The sequence below is a fragment of the Ptychodera flava genome (genome assembly GCF_041260155.1).
Source record: "Ptychodera flava strain L36383 chromosome 23 unlocalized genomic scaffold, AS_Pfla_20210202 Scaffold_24__1_contigs__length_23054250_pilon, whole genome shotgun sequence".
Lineage (NCBI taxonomy): Eukaryota > Metazoa > Hemichordata > Enteropneusta > Ptychoderidae > Ptychodera > Ptychodera flava.
In genome coordinates this window covers 6,332,447-6,353,188 of record NW_027248278.1, presented here as the reverse complement: position 1 = coordinate 6,353,188, position 20,742 = coordinate 6,332,447, and the positions used below count along the sequence as shown (strand labels likewise).

The window sequence follows — 20,742 nt, the reverse complement described above, 5'->3', positions numbered from 1 at the left end:
AATAGTGGTTTTCAGAAAAAAGCTAAAAAAGTGACTTTAAAATGATTCAATCAAAAAAAGAAAAAAGACCGTTTGAGATACATGCCCAAGTGACCACCAGACCAAATTTCAGAAAAAGTTACTGAAGCGTTTCTGAGATACCTGCGTCCACAGCATACGGCCCACTGTATGCAACAACAGAGGCCGCGTCATCACATTAGTATTTTGTGCCCACAGGGCACAAAGGACTAAAATAGTACGTGATTTTGAATATGTGTTTCGACAGAGTGGCCACACAACTGTTCACCGTTACGATAGAATAATGGCGCGATTAATTGTTATTTCGCGAACGACGTCCGTATTCCCATGAAATGTGCAACGCCAAGTGTTTTGGCAAAACCCTTCTTTCTCAACTGACAATATTTTTGACACGGACCTACGACAATACACGAAGAAATATGTGAATGGTGCAGCGGAGGAGTATATAGCAAGATAGAGGTCAACATAGTATGGCGTACTTAACTATGACATGTGGAGGTTGCCAGGAAATACAATTTTTACTGATGGCGCGCTGGCCGCTGATTGGCTTATGATAGAGAAAAATATTATGGCATAGCGTCGCCAATTTTGGAAATGACCCGGACTGGTTATAGTAAAGGATAAAATAGAATTAATTGTTACTTGATATATACGTTTGTACGACAACGTTGTGCCCGGTTCACCCTCTGATGAAAAAAGTTCAGCTACTCGATGTAAGACCCTGCAGGTATAGATTTTTTGTAATGTGTAAAAATATTGGACAAAAATTGGCAATTTTTACCATGATAACTACCTATTGTGTTTAACAAGGGACGTATTGTGGCACCATCATCGTGGCAATAGTAACTGCGCTGCCCAACTTCCACTTGCGAGCTGAAAACTACCGTTCCATCTAAAAACTGGCAATTTTTGCGTCTGGCTATTGACACCGAGGGCGCTTTTCTAAAAATCAATCCCAGCAGTCTTCTCTCTTCTTCTATTTTTAGGCGTGACAGCAACGATACTTGTATTAGTGACAAGGTGGATAATAATACTTACTGGCTAATAAAAGAGATATATTTTATTAATGGCATGTTATAAAATAATACTTTGCACGTTTCGAATTTGTTTATTTACGAGCACTAAAAACAAACATGGCGGCGCCAAGGGTTAGTATAGTTCAAGAATAGGTTTCGTTCAAACTTGTCAATGCAATCGTGGTGGGGAAAAACTGTGCGTAACAAAATATTTTGATTAGACTCATTGTACAGGGTATTTTAAACGCAAATTTCTTTCCAAATAGGTAAAAATATCAGTGAAAAGGAAATACTGTTGACAAAGCCTTGCAAATGAGCTGTGTCGTGTAAGCCAAATGACGGAAAAAACACTAGTAGCCGTCTTAACAGTACCTTGTGCCTTTCTTTTCTACTAATCGTGTAGTCTCCCGCACATACAGGGGGTGGCAGTAGTTGCAAGCGTAGCACTAAGCGCGGGTCGGGAATGCTGAGGGCATAACAGTGAGTGCAGAAAGTTTGCCCAGGCACCGGACCTTGACTCAGCCGTGTCAAGTGTTAGTGCAGGGGCGAAAATGGCGCAAAAACGACTGTCAGGAGTCTGCGAAACCTTCATGCCGAAAAGGTATTTCTGTCGTAGTAGTATAGCTTGCACACGAACGGTTTTGGTTTATTGTAAATTTGTATATTATGTATGATCACATATATTAGCACAGTCGTACCTTAGCGGACGCGTGTCGTTGTATTGCCCTTCATAGCAAATACAAATAAGCGACCTTGCGGCCGATATAGTACCGCTGTCTTATGTAGAGAATAACTACTTGTGACACATGTGTTGATGAAGAAGGTGGAAATCTTTGATAGCTCATTTCAGTGGTCTGACATAAATGGCAAAAGTAGCTCAAAATACACAATTGAAGATTTCATATTAATTTATACACATCACATAAAGATCATCCCTAAGAACATGTCAACCAAATCAATTAGACGAGTAGTTTTTTGAGCATCAAATTTCTTGACCAAAAATGACAACCCCCAAAAAACAAAATTGTAGATCATCATAATTTAATATACATATTGAAATATCCCCTTGCAACCTGTTTACCAAATATTAAAGCTATCGCACGAGCAGTTTTTGGGAAAGAAATTTAGAGCAAAAATTGAAAAAATTGCCCCAAAACTATGAAATTGCAGATTTCATTGTAATTTCAATATATCATATCAGGTTCACCTGTAGAAACCTGTATTCAAAATATAAAAGCTAGTATTTCAGAACACATTTTTCGACCACAAATCACAAAAATTGCCTCCAAAGTATAAAATTGCAGACACCATCATTATTGCATTATATTATTACATTATAAATAAGATAGCCCCTGGGAACCTGTGTACTAAATATATAAGCTATCAGGCAAGCAGTTTTTAGAAACATATGTTTTTACCAAAACTGGCAAAATTCTACCAAAATATACAAAATTTCTGATTTCATCATAATTTCAATTTGTCACATTCATTTCATCTGTAGCAATCTGTACATCAAATATCGAAGCTATCAGACGAGTACGTCTTGAGAAACAATATTTTGACCAAAAATTGCAATAATTGCCCCCAAAATACAAAATTGTAGATTTCATCACAATTTGAGTATATCACATTTTGCTCATCCCTACGAACCTGTGTACACCAAATATCAAAACTGTCAGTTAAGCGTTTTGGTGGAATAAATTTTTGACGATCAATGGCAAATTTGCCTTAAAGGTACGAATTCAATTTAATTTGCATATTTCTGCACATTTTGAACAAATTGGTAATAGGTGACCATTATGGAACTATATACCAAATATCAAAGTTATCTGAGCTGCAGTTTTGAAGAAGGTTTTTTTATACTTTTTGACTAAAATGACAAAAATTCCATTAAAAATACAAATATTGAAATTCCACCACGATTTGAACAAATTTTAGTGAGGTCACCCCAAGTAAACTACATATCAAAGTTAAAAGCAATGGGACTTGGGGTTTCAGAGGAGAAGGTAATTGTTGACGGACTACGGCCGGACAACTGACGGAGAGATGACGACAGCGATGACAGACGACAATGGAAAATCAGCCTCTTTGATATGCTGTAAAAGCAATTCCATAACCGCATAACGTACTTTGTAACGAGAACTATTCCTCTGAACAACTACTATTTTGTAAACTTACAAACACTGTCAGTCACAGGCAATATCACTTCAAGGCATAAATAAATTATGTATTGATATCACAGCAAGAACAAAAATTCATTTCTGGAACTTAAGATATTTTTAGACCGCAGCCTTTTCTCGTACATAATTTCCCAAGGTTTTTTAACCTATACACTTCATATATTAAACACTCACTATCACTAGTGTATATGTTTGAAATAGTATAAATCTCGTGTTGATCTGAAAGCTTGGATGGTGTATTTTAATGTACACCATCACAGTAATAATATAAAGTAGTGGGAATTCCCAATCACGAGTTGCCCGACTTTTGCTATTGACTGTTTTGTACTAAAAACAAATGCTCGACTAAGTTTAACATATTTTTAGCTTTCCACCGGTGTAAATCAATCAGTTGGCCATTTTTATTTGAAACATACATAAATTTCATTTTGTCCGAGATCAGTCAAGAAAAGTTGATATCTCTGGCAGCTGTCTCTAAAATGTCTCGAAACCAAATACCTGTCAAGACACTCAGTGTATACGAATATGAAACTTTAGCAATAGATGGATGTTGTTCATGGGCATTGCTTGATATTTAGAACTTTACCCCTTGCCAGGTCCACTGGGTCAATCAAAGTGAATTATAGTTTATTTATCATAAAGGCAAACTTGAAATGCTCACATTTTTAGCGCTTCAAAAACGGACAGTTTTACGTCTAATTAGCTGTGTTCACCATGAAAACAATCGCACATTTCCAGTTTTCACCTTAGGATCTCATATGTCATTTTGAATCATTCCATGACTCAATTATGGGTTTGTGATATTACACTTTGAGCAATGTGCCTTAAAATACCATAACTTTATTTTTGAAAATGGAAAGCGTCAACAATCATATAATTTCAATTCGAAATTTATAAATATACGCATGGCTCAATACAAATACCCTTACGTACAGTTCGATCACAAGAAAAGCTTTTAATTTACACTGAAATGAACATTTCCTTTACTCAGGTACACACAAATGATTTCTGTCAAGAGGAATCCCTATTGACTATTTTTATCTCATTATTTTCAGAATGAATTTTGCAAATGTCAAGAATTATACTGGCGATGTTGGCTTTAAAACAGATCTGGTAACATGTAATCCTTCGCAATTGATAAAACAGTGAGTAAAACGACTTGTCCAAAATAGTCTATAAAATTACCCTCACAGGGGTTTGGTAATTCTTTTTGAGTAATCATCTGATACGACACACTCAGAGGCCACATTCTGAGAGCAATTGCAAAGCCAGACATTTTAGCAGCCTTTTCGTGACGCAACTTTAAATGGCCTCAAGATATGTAACAGTTGTCCAAATTTTGAACATTGGGTTTCCTGGATATCCCGTAAGGTGCTGTTCTCTGACTTCCAAAAGCGCCCTTTTCTCACATGCATGTGAATTCTCTTGACCGACAGTACTGTAATTGAGATGCCTGTCTTCTTTGATTTTATCCAGCATCAATTGACATGATTAAGTTTTATATTTGAAATTTTTGGCTTGGTATTTATTTGCAGAGGCCTTATTGACCTTTGACCCACTCAACAACATGACATCTTACATATTTTATATAATGCAAGCATTCAATCATTGCTGGCCATAACATTTTCAGTAACGCCAAGCAATAAGTCAGGATATATTATCAAATGGTGAAATCCTGTTTTTAATTTTGCTTAATGATAGTGTACAGTTATGTCCCATTTCATAAGATTTTGAATAATTTGATATAAGTAGAAGATATTGGGTGGTAAGAATGAAACGCTTGCTTCCCAACTATAATATCATTTTTTTAAATTTCTTTGACAGGCCAATATCTTATACAATGGGAAATCCGCACCCCTAACCCTAACATTAAAGATTGAGACCCTTTGATTGGTCAAATGATAATATATCACACGTATCGTTTTAGCGGTACACAAACAAATTCATGGAGCGAATTTTATTTGGCAGAACGATCGACAAGATAACTTGTAAATATATTATGTTTTGAAGGAAATAAGGTGTCAGTACGTAGGAAAGTATACTACCAGTTACTTTGTTGTTCATATGGTAATAGAATATATTCCATTTGGTCTTAAATAGGTTCTCTAATTTGAATAAGGGAGGAGCAGAGAAGTTAAAAAACTATGCGATGCAGCAATATAAAAGTGCCAGGGTCTACACAACACCTTTCGCATATCAGGTACAAAGAAATTATTGCTTCAAAGCCCAGGACATACTGAAACCTGCAAATATTGAGGTTGTTTTTGCCCATTCAGATCACTTGTCTTCGCAAAGACGATTTTATGGGACAAAGAAGAACATTAAGGAAAATCGAGTGACAACAGGCAAGTGATATCACAAATATTATTGAATATTTAAAAGTTCAGACAATGTACCCAGTAGTCAAATCCTTACAAGGATCTAAATCCTTGTCTCTTATCTTATTGCAAAAGTATAGTGATCAATTAAGTAATAGAAAGACAGTGGAGAGGAAAGGCTGGATTACTCGTCCTCTTTCACTTAGCTCTGGAAAGAACGTATTATGTCATCTGGAATATGTCAACCTAATTGTCAGGTAGTGTGTAAACTTGTTGCAAAGTGCCCTCCTCATTCTTGCATTTCCATCCATGAAAATATAGAAACTATATTTAGGCCGCCACAAAACGAATTATGAGATATTCAACGTTGAAGAGTGTCAAGGGTAAGACGTCTGTCATCCATTAAGTCGTAGAGCTTATATAGTAAGCTGATTTCCGTCGTCATCCGTCCGTCAGTTGTCCGTCAACAAGGGCCTTAGTAATATGGCTTATTATATTATAGCTTTGTCAATACCAGTGAATTTTGTGACGTCATATCCATACATTAATACTGATAATGTATTCCATTATTCAGCATTACAGCCCCACAGCGAGCAAGTTTATTTTGGAAAACGAAAAAAGGACTGCGCATTTAAAAGGAGGGAAAATATCGGATAAACCATGTAATACACAAAACTACAAATCTTGATAATGGTGCACAATATTGATAATAATGTCATACTGTACGATTTATCTCATTTTTTGAGTCCTCACGCACGCACTTGCTGTCTGTCTGGCTGGCGCTCAGCGTGCAGTCCCCGTCCGATACGCTGGTTGTACTACTACGTTTGTTTACAACATGGTTCGCTTCGTTGCCGTATAGGTGAAACAGAACTCAGTACGTTCGGAGACTCCTAGACGATACTGGGTTTGACACATGGCATATTATGTATGTCATTGGCCATGTAAACGATGCAAAAGTGAAAGGATACTCGAACCAGCCGTAAACGGGCCAACAACGGCAGCTTGCTGTCATCAACCTTTACCGGAAGTGTCTACGGATATACTACGGAGCCATTCAAAGTCTCGGTCCAAGGTCAGCTACTACCAACAATCATGACGACCGTGGACTCTCCGTTGATCTAACATCTCGGCCACCTAATTCTGATGCACTGACTGTAATCGGAGACAACTTTCATTCATCGTTTTTTTCTCCATGTCTGTGATTTTACCTTGCCTTGTTCTCGATATCGCGACCGTACAGAAACCCTCCAGTATGTTTGTCAACTGTTGCTTTCAAGCACCCGTTTACGTCAAGTTCTGTCGTTCGCCGAAATAAAATAGCTCTTCTCAAGAAGCCATCGAAAATTAAATTTATAGACAATTATTATTGAAATATAAACATTTGAATAACAATGCTGAACTCTGTTGATATCGTTTGCAATGAATGCTGTACTACTAGCGACATAATAATGATCGTATTGATCAGCTGATATTATAGCATGCAGCTCGCTGATCAAACTGATGTCGATGCATGAACATTCCGTTTTCTTCATCTCTGGCATTTCACCGTGTCGGCTTTTTGAATGGCATGATATTTAAAGGTGATGTTTCAAGTTTGATATAGATCGTAGGGATGCAGTTACTTTTCATTTCCTTCGAAAATATATCGTTTTTCAATTAAAAATGAACCGTGAAAGTGCTGGTCATTTTTTGTGCTGAACGTACGTGTTCAGTGCAGTGCACTGTGCAGTGTGGAGTGCATGTAATATGTACAGAGTCAGGGCCGATCATGCTGGGCGACGCTCACTGGCTTCAAACTCAGTTTAAATTTCCTTTTTTATTCGTTTTCTACAACTACAAATTCACTGGCATTGCCAAAACTATAAAATAATAGCAATAATGCACCCCTCCCGGCCCATAATGGACTCAAGCAAACTTTGCACTCCATAATGTACTCGGCTTCGCCTCATACATTATTTCGTGCAAAGTTTGCTTTCGTCCATTATGGGCCGGGAGGGGGTGCATTATTGCTTAAGTAATATATTCAAATGTGATAAAATCTACAATTTTGCATTTTTAGGGCAATTTTGATTGCTTTGATATTAGGTATACAGGTTCCTACAGATGAAATCAATCTGATATATTGAAATTATTTGTATGCTTTGGCAATTTGCCAGTTTTGTTAAAAAATTTGTTTCTCAAAAACTGCTCCTCTGATAGCTTTGATATTTGGTTTACAAGTTGCCAGGCGTTAGCTTATGTATGATGTATTAAAATAATGGTGAAATTTCAAGTTTGTATTTTTAGGGAATTTTTGTCCTTTTTGGTAAAAAGGAATTGTTTCTCAAAATATTACTTGTCTCATAGCTTTGGGTGACATGTTCTCATGGATGACCTCATTGTTATATGTTCAAATTATAATGCAATCTTCATTTTTGTAGCTATTTTTGTCACTTTTTTCTGGAACACGATTGGAACTAATTTCGGATAATTGGATTTTCATATTTTTCAAATTTCTCAAAAGTGTTAGGTGCCGTATAGCTGATTGTTGCAATATTGCAAATAACTCATAAAAGCAAGTGTATTATGTATAAGGAAAAGCAGATGAGCTTAGATTTGCAGATTAAACATACATTACTTCACCATCCAATTATCCCAAATAAGTTCAAATCGTGTTCAGGCCATCCATCCAAAGAGGGAAGTCATTCATACCCTAGTGCTTCTCTGATAACAAAGTTTAAAGACTTTCTTCTTTGCCTCCTCATAAGTTTTCTTCATATTACCGACTAGCACAAGAGTCATAAATGAAGAATCACAGTTTAAAGGGTTCTCCTGCCTTCTTTTTAAATCATTCAATTCAAATTAAGGTGATTTACACTCGGGCTATCAATTCGGGACTCATGAAAGCTGCAAAGCTGTAATGCACGACTGATTTGGTGGATTCTCTTCAGACACAGGCACCAAGGGTTTAAGTGCTATTTCGAAATCATGACGTTAATATCAACTCGAAATAGTTCCCATTATTCCTCCTCCTTTGCTTTATTAGCACTTTCAGGTGTCCTAAATCACTCAAAACAAAGTTTTGCCCATCCACATATCTATATAGAACTGTTTTTTAAATATTTTTCGTAGAATCTCAGTGAAAACATTTCTATTCTCATTCTTTTTTCTTAAGTTAGTATATTTTAAATTTTATGTATTGTGTCTTATAATTGATATTCGCCTTGTATTGTTGAATATTGTTATTATGATGGTATCGCCTTGTTCCTCGCCAGCTTTGAGACATACGACATTCTTTAAGAATGCCGAAAGGGCAGGTTTGTTGGGATGTAAGGACAGTATGACTGTACTACCTCTCACGAGAAATTATCAACCATTTCACTTGTTACCTGTTTGAACTATTGTCGCTGTCAATGTAAATTTCAGATGCACTGGCATATCTAACTAGGGTTTACAGACCCATCCAACTATGGAAGTTAGTAGTGCATATTATTCGTGCATGCTGATAGAACAGTAAAAAGTAAACTTTAATCAGTATAAACATGTTTCTTATGGCATAGATGTAGACTATGTTTTAGAAGGGGAATGATATAAATCAAAGAAAGTGATTAATGACAATGGTGTTTTCTACAATAAAAAAGGATAACTGCAATTTTCTCTAGTGTTGAAGGGTCGAGAAAAATAATCCTATGTCTCACAATCGCTGGCGAATTTCTGTCTGACACTCCCCGCGCACTGTGTGAGATATAAAATTCCGCTAATTGTGACATTCAATTTCAGTTCTTTACGGCATGGAATCCCATCATTCCACTGAGCAGTTCCACAGCCCGAACCTTCATGCTACAGTGCTATCATAGAATGATAACCATCCTTTAGCTGTGTAGTAATCCTCCATCCATTACGTTATTCCAGACTGATTACCCTCAACCTACTGATTTGAATGACATCCGTCCGTTAAATTGAAGAAATGACTTTGGACGACACATTTGTGACGATAGAATCACTACTTAGTGGCGGAGGAAATTCGCATTTATGGCAACGAAAAAATGGTCTCCCTAAATACAATATGAATATGACAAACCTTGATATTATTGATCAAGAAATTCAAAAGTATAATATATTTTTATCGTACAATCTGCTTTTGCAAAGATAGAAATGTAAAATGTAATAACAACCAGTCAAACGCTGGTCATGTTTCACCGTATCACGTACTACATAAATTGACTTGATCATGTATATCGAAGTAAGTTGTTTTATGACATATTTGAAAATGACCCTGCGCTTGGACATTACAAACTTTTAGCAAAAGGCCAATTTATATGCATAAGCCAATTCGTATTTCCCCTATAGCCAAGTTTTAAAAGATGAAATAAGGCATTGAGACTCCAGACAAATGCAAGGACTGACATACAAACCGGAATTATAACCGCATATCACCCAAGAATTAAACATTGAATGGTGTCTGAGAATCAGTGAGGCACATCTGAGTCTCTTAGCGACCATGAAGTTGATGTTCCTGCCGGCGGGCTTCTTATAAACTTTGTATATTGATGACCAAACCTATATCTCTTTCCTGTACAATGTAGGAAAAACGTCTCTTACAGCCCGAAAAACTAGAGCACTGATTACAAGACTGCGCTATATTTTTTTACATCACCTGGAGGTCCTAACTATCTTTTTTATTTCCTAGGGTTGCTAATGTTCACCGCAGCCATAAGTTTCTGTGAAGAAGTTCATCTGTACGGATTCTGGCCCTTCTCGGAAGACCCGGATGGAAAAACCCTCAACTATCACTATTACGAAGAACAAATGCATGCTCAACCGGTCCACGACATGACAGCAGAGTTTAAAATGCTTGTGGATTTGCACAACAAAGGTGCAATACGGTTGCATGTTGGGATGTGTTAGCAGTGATCTTACAAGTTTCTTTGGAAATACCAAAGACTGAAAAGGCAAATCAATGTTGATTCATTCCCAGGAGTCCCTCATATTAAACCTCGCTGGTTGATAGAGAGAGGTGAAACATAGTTTGATTACAGCCAAAGAGTCCTTTACTGCTTGTACTTTCACCGTTTTAAAGCTTTAACGCGACGTTTTTGGGCGCGAATTTTCAAAGTGTACGGGACATCATCGTCTGTATTGAGTTAAATCTTCAATGTTATGTTTTCCTATCAAACATTTACAATTTACTTCATTTGAAATTTGAAATAAGGTTAAACTTTTCTTGCTTGAAAGTCTAAAAACGTGCTACATTTTTCTCGAAAGGTTTCAGCAGAAAGACAATAATATTTTCCCGGGTAACGTTTTTAATATTTAAAAAGATTCACCCCTACTCCAGTAATATTAATGAATGTCATTTTCCTTATAGTTACTGTTAAGTAGGTCATTGTAACCCATGTGTTAATAAGTCTAGAACATTCTTAAGGTCGTGTTCACTAAAAGTGAAAGATATTTTTAGAACTGTAATTAGCATATTAATCGAGAGTCTACAATATTCTACTGTTGTCTAGACAGCTGCTTCTCGGTGTAAATACGGGGAGGCACAGACTTTCACCAGATTTTTGGATCTCTCACATCATTATTAACTTCAAGACTTTCAAGCTGGATTTGCTCTGTACTTGGTTCAGACCTACATCAAGCCCGTAGCCAGAGAGTGACTTACTTGTAGACTGATATGATATGTTGTTGTTGTGGCCGCAGACAAGGCTTTAAATAACATACTTTTTGTCTGCAAGCAATTTTCATTCACTGTTTGATGAACCAACTGAAAATTAATTCAATTTAATGTATTACCACTACCCTATATGAACATGAAATATATCAGAATATTGATCAGTGTTAAATGAATTTGGCATCAACCTGACGAATGATGACAAGGTTTTACCTCGACTACATTGGATTCCTAAAATACACAAGAATCTCTATAAACAACGTTCCATAGCTGGTTCCATCAGCTGTACAACCAAGCGCTTTTAACAATTCTTGACCATAATTTTATCCACCATAAACTCTGGTCCGTTACGCTATTGTGACTAGGTTTATGAAACAAGCGGGAGTAGACAGATGCGGATATTGAAAAATTTTAAACAATTATTGCATGCTTTAGAAACCAACAACAGCATGTACAGTTCAATCCAAACATTCGATTTTTTACACTGTAGACCACAATCCCACACGACAAGCTTATAACTAGGCTGTCATCATTGGTTAAGCAAGCCTTCTTTTACAAGGATTGCAGTCGTAGCTGTGTATATGTTGCTATTAAACACAATTCAGGCTATTTTAGTAACAACAGTGATGCCACATTCAAATATACTGACACGGAAGTAATTAAAACTCTACACTTCCAAATAGACAATTCAACATACATATTCCATCGAGTTCAGCTTATTGTGTATACATTTTACAACTTCTGAGATACTGTAGAGATTGTGATTCGTATGAGGACTTTCAAGTGAGACATGCTTTTTAGTCTTAAAGCTAGTGAGACAGGGATTTTCACAAAGTACGTTGGCCAGATCATTTAACATGTTCTATGATATCTGTAAGTCAAATGATGAGAGACAGTAATCAGGCTTTGACTCACAACAGTTATTTGGCTTTACTGCCGTACAATTACTTTGTCACTTTGGTTAAATCTTGACAGGTGTAGCATGCTAGCAGGGTAGGCTTACCAATTCAAAACACCTTGTACCATCACTTTACAAGTGAAGTGGTTAAATTTTGTCAGGAGTTTTGGTTTTTGTTTGTTTTTATTGTTTCTTGGACATGGTTATTTACTTGCCTTGAATGATAAAAATTGCAGGAATTGATTTGATATCATATTTCCTGACTAGTAAGGTTTGTCTCGACTCAACTCCCTGGAAACTGTAATTTAGGAGTCTTGTGCCGTCCTAGCTAAGATAAGTACAACAATCTTTTCATTGTGCTGTAATATCTATTTAATTCCCATAGACTTACTAACTTTAATAAATCTATTTTACAGAAAATCGCTGACTCAACTGCCTTTTTCTGTCGTAAAAGCACTGCTAATATTGCCGTATATGTTATTTTGACTCAGGTTCATTGTGACCTTCGAAAACATTTCTCATTTTTAAACATCAAGTAGATAAAATATAAAAATGCAGTGTTTGAGATGTATTTCATATCGGATAAAAATGACAAGAATTAGTGATGATTTTTATAGAGTGCAAATATTTGAATTAAATATTATCGCAGTTGATGTAAACTTAGGGATCCATAATGGTAGAACGGTTACATACAGCTCAGTGTCGTTCAATCAAATATGTTGCTGATAAGGTTGGGTTATGACCTTTGACCCTATAGCACATTTACATGATAACGGGGAAACAAGTAATTCCCCATCTTTTGCAAATACATCTAAACATTAAGTACTTCACTTAGTGAATAGTGAATATATAAAGACAAACTCCTTCAAGTGTAAAGTAATAATATCTGCTACTTACGTTTCACCCATTCTGCAATCTTTAGACAGAACTAAATTGTCACCTTGTCTTGCTGTTCATTTATATGGTTGGGACGTATCATCATGCTGTGTTTTTTGGAATTGTCGAATAATGTATGGTTTGCTGCCTACATTTTGAAATCAACTCAGACTGTTTGTTTAACAGCATAGGTTTGTCAGCAATCATTGATAATGTGTACCTTTTCTGATATACTAACATTACATCACCTACTTATATTAGAGGGACGCGTCGCTCTGTCAATAATTGACAATGATATAAGTCAAAAATCTGATCCTTGTTCCTAACAGACCAAATTAACTTTGATAGTTCATAGTTGCACTCATACCTTAGCGGGAAGTGTCGTTTACAAGGCCGAAGTCTCATCGTGAGTCAATCAGGAGAAAATTTTCAACGGCCTCACTGATAGCACCTTCCAGAAGTGTTTCGTTAATCACATGTTATCTTCCCGTAACAAAAAACAACTTATAAATACCACAAGACGTTGAACGCGCTTAACGGTCCACATGCAACTGTCTATTACATTTTCCATCGCATATCAAAATGGGTATTATAACTTGGTAGTATTTAGGGACTTGCCGAAATAGAAGCAATTTCGGACAAGTTGTCAAGTTCAAGCTGTCGTTAGTATTCATTGTGAAAATAATTTAGAACAAACAAATCCGCATGGTTACTCCAACTGCATTAGTCTACTCCAACTTCCTTTAACGCGATTGGAACTAATTTGGGATAATTGGATGATGAAGTAATGCCAATTTAATCTACCAATGTAATCTCCTCTGCTTTTCTTTTTATATTACACACTTGTTTTTATGAGTAATTGCGATATTGCAACATTCAGCTATATGGCACGTAACACTTTTGGAAAATTTGCAAAATATGAAAATCCAATTATCCCAAATTAGTTCCAATCGTGTTCTTTATTTCTTCAATAAATCAGAGAACTGTTGCTGTCAGGTCGTGATGTCCTAACCAGGACAAGCAAACAAAATATCGTGGGAAAGTGATTAGTGGAAAAGAAAACATCAAGTGCCAACAAAATTTTCAGGAAATGTATTAGTGACCAACACATTTACGACTAATACGGTGGTAGTGCAAGCTTGTTCTAAAATATTTTATGTTTGTCATTGGGACAGTGCCACGGCATAATTTTCTGACGCAGAGAACTCTCTAGGATAGCAGTATTTAAAATGGCATAGTCAAGATTTGTATCCATATTGCTCGCTACAAATCTCAATACTGGAGTTACAATAGTACATCAGCATTTATTATGTTTCTAAAATATATCTACGCCTGGTTACCTAGTCTAAAATTTCGGCACTATTTATGTCAACCACAAATCAAATAATAATTTTGTCGAGACTTCTGTACCACATCTACATAAAACAATCATAATTATATTAGCTCACGTGTTCACTTAAATGTCCCAGTACATACCGCTGTCTGTGTCACTATGTCAATTAAAACATTATCGCAAGAACATACAGTTGGTTTGGAATCAAATTTGGTGGAGAAATTCCATTTGGGGAGTGCAAGAATAGATTAATTATTTGGTTAGCATGGTCTGAGTAACTAATACTATTTGCATAAAGTTCTCCGAACTAAAATTCCTATTAATATAAATAAAATTTGTGGATATTTACGAGTAGTCTGTTGTACCTTGTATTTGAACACTCCCACAAAGTGCATCATCCGTATCGTGTTCACCGAAGGGACTTGCAATAGGCTAATGAAAACAAAATTACATTTGGCCCACATACACAATGCAACAGATTTAATTATCAACTTTATATCCCAACAATGAACCTTAGAAAATGCAGGGACTGTGTCACCTTCAGATGACTGGTTTACTGGGGATTGTTGAACTCGTGAAGGTCACTTCTATCTCCACTGCTTGACCATAAAGCTTAGCGGTTTTGGCGAATTAGATGTAATTTTATTCCTTGATGTTTAAAATGTGATGCAGGTTTAATGGTTTGCATGCAGAAATGTACGCGTCCAATGAGAGAAGAGCAATATTGAAAGACACTAAATACGTCATCTGCGAAGGGTTATATGCAGACGCGTACATTGCATGCAGCTGATTCAGAATGGCCGGCGCTGGGTTGGTGTGCCCAGCCGATTTCAGGACAATTCTCACCAGTAGCGTAGGGTAAGGTATGATTTTAGGCAAAAGAGGTCAGTCGATCGATTGTTCATGCGACCATCTGACCGTTGACCAGTTTTTATCACCGGAAAAGCTCAGAGTTCGTCAATTTCGCTGATTTATGAAATCGGGCGTTGAAAAGCTTTCAGACCTTGAGTTCCTGTCTGTGCAGCAGTGGACGACGGCCCAAGCCGGGCCCTCTACAGCCGCTCGGTTAAGCTAGCCGACATGTACAGTAATATCACGTACCGTTATTCCTTATTAAATAATCAAGTCATGTAGACATTCTACACATTGATGATTATGCAGTGCGTTCGCCGGGCCCGAGCCAGGCAGCCATAGCCACTCGGTATAATGCCAGTCAACATGTAGACCTATAGGCCTACACTAATATCGTATGGTGATTCTTTTATTGAATAATCAAGTCGTATATAGACATTTACATATTAAATACGATTATTATCCAAGCGATGTGCCAAGCGCCTGTGCGTCAAACCATTTATGTTGTGAAACACCTTAGTCAAGCATTACTTGGTAGACCAGCTATCGAAGCACTAAACATTTTGTCTAGAGCCAATCTCAACAGTATCTCTGAGCAACAAGATAAACTCATGAAATACAAAAAGCTAATTCCGCAGTTATTCACTGGACTGGGCAAACTTGAGGGTAAATATAAAATCAACCTCAAGGATGATGTGAGGCCGTACGCAATTATTACACCCAGACAAGTTCCGCAACCGCTCATGTCAAAAGTCAAGGATGAACTGACACGAATGCAAAACCTCGGGGTAATCAAGCCAATTGATCAGCCAACCGACTGGTGTGCAGGCATGGTTGACGTTCCGAAAGCAAACTCAGAACGTGTTCGCATATGTGTTTTGACCTACAAAGACTCAATGAAGCAGTACACCGGGAAATTCATCCCATACCTTCAGTCGACAAAACTCTGGCACAGTTACAGGGAGCCAAGGTATTCTCAAAACTTGACGCAAACAGTGGGTTCTGGCAAATTGATCTAGACGAGAAATCTCAGTTACTCAAAACTTTCATGACTCCCTAGCCCTTCTGAAGATTTGCATTTCGCAGGTTACCTTTCGGTATCTCATCGGCACCGGAACATTTCCAGAAACGCGTGCAACGAATCCTCGAAGGCTTAGAAGGGGTAGTATGCGAGATGGATGATATCCCTATCTTCGGAGAAAATCAGATGCAAAACGACAAACGTCTGATCGATGTTCTGCGCAGATTGGAGAAATCTAGTCTAACTCTAAATCCGGACAAATGTGTGTTTTCAGTTCGTTCAGTGAGATTTGTTGGCCATATCATTGGTGAAAATGGCATCAGTGCTGACCCTCTCAAAGTTAAGGCAATCATTGAAATAGATAAACCTAACAACATCACTAAATTGAGAAGATTCCTGGGAATGGCAAACCAACTGAGCAAATTCACACTCGACTTGGCAGAGACTACAAAGCCCCTCAGAGACCTCTTATCAAAGAAAAATGCATGGCAATGGTCTGATGCGCAAGACGAGGCATTTTTCAAAGTGAAATCATTGCTTAGTTCGACACCGGTACTCACCATGTACAACCTAAAGTCTGAGACGTTACTCTCTGCAGATGCATCAGCATATGGCCTAGGTGTAGTTCTGGCACAAAAACAGACGGACATTGGAGACCTGTAGCTTATGCGTCACGAGCTATGTCCAGCACAGAACAAAGGTATGCACAAATAGAGAAAGAAGCACTGGCTATTACATGGGCATGTCAACGCTTCAACAACTACCTACTAGGACTACCCTTTCATATTGAAACTGATCACAAACCACTCGTACCCTTGCTTGGGACGAAGAACTTGGAAGACTTACCTCCAAGAGTCCAACGTTTCCGCCTCAGATTGATGAGATACTCATACACAATATCACATGTACCAGGTGGAAATATGACAACAGCCGATGCTCTCTCACGTGCGCCGATCAAATCATCACCATCAACAGAGGATCTTGCACTCCAAGAGGAGACTGCAGCTTATGAAAACGCTGTATACCAAAGAATACCAACATCGTCATCGCATTGAAAAAATCCGCAGATGTCAATCAAACGACCCAGCTTGTCAGCTGATCACACTCTACATCAAAGCTGGATGGCCAGAATGGTCAAAACTAGCCCCAATCGCGAAACCATATGGGCATGTCAGAGGAGAATTAACCACTCATGACGGACTGCTTGTGAAAGGAAGTAGACTAGTAATTCCAAAGGAAATGGAAGGTGAATTGTTGCAAAGAATTCACGAAGGTCATCAGGGCATATCAAAATGTTGTGCTCGTGCAAAATCTGCAATCTGGTGGCCAGGACTCAGTCGTGAAATCATCGACTTGGTGAAAACCTGTGACACATGTGTGAAAAGTCAGAAAGATCGAGCTGAACCATTAATTCCTACCAAATTCCCACAACGTCCGTGGCAAAGAGTTGCCGCTGATCTTCTTGAATTTAATGGATCAACGTACCTCGCACTTGTGGACTATTATTCTCGCTATGTAGAGCTGTCAAAGCTCGATTCTATGTCTTCATTTACAGTCATCAGATGTATGAAATCTATCTTCGCACGCCACGGTGTACCAGAAAATGTAATGTCAGACAATGGCCCACAGTATGCCTCTGAAGAGTTCCAGCAATTCGCAACAGACTATGACTTTGCACACGTAACCAGTAGTCCACACTACCCTCAGTCAAATGGAGCAATCGAAAGAGCTGTGCAAACAGTCAAGAAGTTGCTGAAAACAGTGGATGATCTGCCTGAGGCTTTATTGGCATATCGCTCGACACCACTGGAAAACTGATACTCACCAGCAGAGCTATTGTCCAACAGGAGAATACGCAGTACTGTACCAATCCTACCTGAAAAATTGGAACCATACCTCCCAAATAATGATGCATTACTAGCAAAGGTGTCGTCGATGAGAAACCGTCAGAAACGCAACTTCGACATTCGTCATCGCGTCCAGGAGCGTAAGAGCTTATCACCAGGAGACAATTTGTATGTAAAGGGAGATAATACACCTGCTACTGTTGTTCGTGCAGCGGGCACCCCGCGTTCGTACATTGTGCAAACACCAAAAGGGACACTTAGACGTAACTGTCGTCACCTGACATATCGATACAGCAAAGTAAAGACATAAAAACTATCTCCGCATGCAGATACCAGGGGAAATACGGACATTCCACAAAATATTCCACTCAGAGCGCTCAAACAGGACATTCCACGCAAACCACAGGAGATTGGAGAGGAAGCTATTGCCAGTGAAAATGTTGCACCTGCACAACCGCTTATGCAGGAAAGTAATGAACCCTACATGACTCGTTCAGGAAAAAGTTGTAAAACCGCCGAGCAAATTAGACTTGTGATGTTTATGTTGTGCATGCAAGAAAATCACTTTAAGACATGTATATGCTCATGAAAAATCAGTAGAATATTGTTCTGCACCTCTAGAGACTTCGCGGCGATGCATTAAACTAAACTTTTAATAGTTGTGTTTCTTCAAGTTCAAAGTTACACATACTGTCTTAAATGAGACATCAATTTTGTTGGTTTTCAAAAAGTGTAAATCTCTAATCATCAGTAGGGACAACTTCATCTTAGAAGGGAGATGTAGTGATATCGCCCTCTATGGCAAAGGTTTTGGCTGTAAGCCTCGTTCTGGTGTTGACAAGCATGGCTAGTCTGGTTCCCTGACCCATTTCCCCGGTAGAGGGCGTGGGGAAATATAGGGTCAGGTACCGGCTAATGTAAACATGGACGCTATTGGGTTAAAATAAAACAAGCTGTGATTGGATGAAAGTAACACTTGTAACTTTTGCTCATTTTTCGTGGGTTTCGCACTTTCAGGCTCACTTGACTCCAACTTCTTGTTTTTACCACAAAGCCGTGGAGGTAGAAAGAAAGACTTTTTACCTCCATGATTTAGCCACTGTGATTTAGCACACCTCTTGATACTTTTAGAACGTCGACATGATGCCTGGAATTTTTCACGAAATTCGGACACCATTCTATCCATTGAAATCAATCGTCGTTCACAGTTCCGACAAAGTTTGCTTTCAATTAGCTGTGATATCGCAGCAGTACTTGTGGCGTGTATCGAACGTGCTCTGGTCATTTGGGTCACACCACAGTGGGCGATGACCTCAATGACCCTAGTGCGTTCGATAACCGCCACAAGTACTGCTGCAATATCACAGCCAGCCTTCAATCACCTTTATTTCCCCGTACTTCTGGATTAATCCTTTCAGTTTATGTTTCCCGTCTCGTGTGCCAATGTTTTTGGTTTGGATACCAGTGATCGAACATAATTCTGATCCAGTCGCATTTTGACCGGCGTTTCCATGGTAGCAGCCATATTTGTTGCAGCATGTTCTGTCAGGTGACTAACCTCCGCCATCTTGAACAAAATTCTGTTCAAGATGGCTACCCGGTACCTGACCCCATATTTCCCCACGCCCTCTACCGGGGAAATGGGTCAGGGAACCAGACTAGTTAAGCATGGCATGGCCAGCTTGCAAATACAGATCATGTGTTCACATTAGTTCCTCGTCGTGTCATTGCTGCCAATAATCAAACACCATCTATATTACAATTTACTAAAAATTAGTCGACGTCCGTCCAGGAGTCATACAAATGATTAATATCCAATTTGCTAAATAGGCAGTTCGAACCGTTATCCCTACCTTTCGATAGGAAAAAAAAATTTATACAGTTAACGTTCACAACGAAGTCACACAGGGACAAAGGAAACGAATCCGATGGCCACGTGTTTCTTTGTGTAAAGTGCTTTCATACGTGAAGTTTGCCATTCATCGAGATGTAAGAGAAGCTGTCAAAGAGTTTGCTACTCAACATTTCAAAGAGTGAAGCGAACCAGAGTTGACCGCAAGTAAACCCAAAGTTGACCTTGTTAAAACAGGGCAGAGGTGACCTATATTTATTTAGTTCATTCATCTGAGAGAGTGCTTTGATATGCAAATCTGGCTTGCACAATGGACGGTAGAGCTACTGTCCAGACGGAAATTTAAAGGAAATTCCGAACTTTGTTCGGACATTCCGAAATGAGTTCGCGAAAGCGTTTTGACTTTATAGTTGCCCGAAGGAATAATCACAGGCTATGTTGAAATAACTACAATGTGTATTGAATTTTGATACAAATGTGCAGGTTGTTGGACTTATATATGAAAGTCACTTCCACCTCCATGTATGACCATATAAGCAGTATTTCGGCAGATTTAATGTATTTTTCCCTTAATTTGTAAAATTTGAGGCAGTTTGCAAAGGTCAACTTGTTTCAACTTGAAGGAGACCTGTCTTATGTCATTTTCCATATGAATTTAATGGATTACATATTTTACGTGCATTTTACCCTCAGATTACTCTTGGGTGATACATACACTAGTTTCACAAATTGATAATTTATTTTTATACATTTACTAGTCGCTGGATACTGCTAAATTCTCTTACGTTCATTATTGATGCGTGTAACTATTTGCATGCAAATATTATTGGTTAACTCATGACGTACAAATTATACAACTAAAAGCTTTCACCCTTATT

At 38.0% G+C, this 20,742-nt stretch overlaps 1 protein-coding gene across 2 annotated transcripts in view; it reads left to right on the top strand.

Annotated features, from left to right (window-relative positions):
- LOC139124502 (alpha-2,8-sialyltransferase 8E-like) overlaps positions 1-12,503 on the top strand; it is a 32,271-nt gene extending 19,768 nt beyond the window's left edge. For both annotated transcript variants that reach the window (XM_070690639.1, XM_070690638.1), the window contains exons 5-7: positions 4,270-4,359; positions 5,315-5,559; positions 10,205-12,503. In XM_070690639.1, coding sequence (XP_070546740.1) covers positions 4,270-4,359; positions 5,315-5,559; positions 10,205-10,422 — 553 coding nt within the window. In that variant the 3' untranslated portion in view covers positions 10,423-12,503. The remainder of the gene's footprint in view (positions 1-4,269; positions 4,360-5,314; positions 5,560-10,204) is intronic.
- The last annotated feature ends 8,239 nt before the right edge of the window (positions 12,504-20,742 follow it).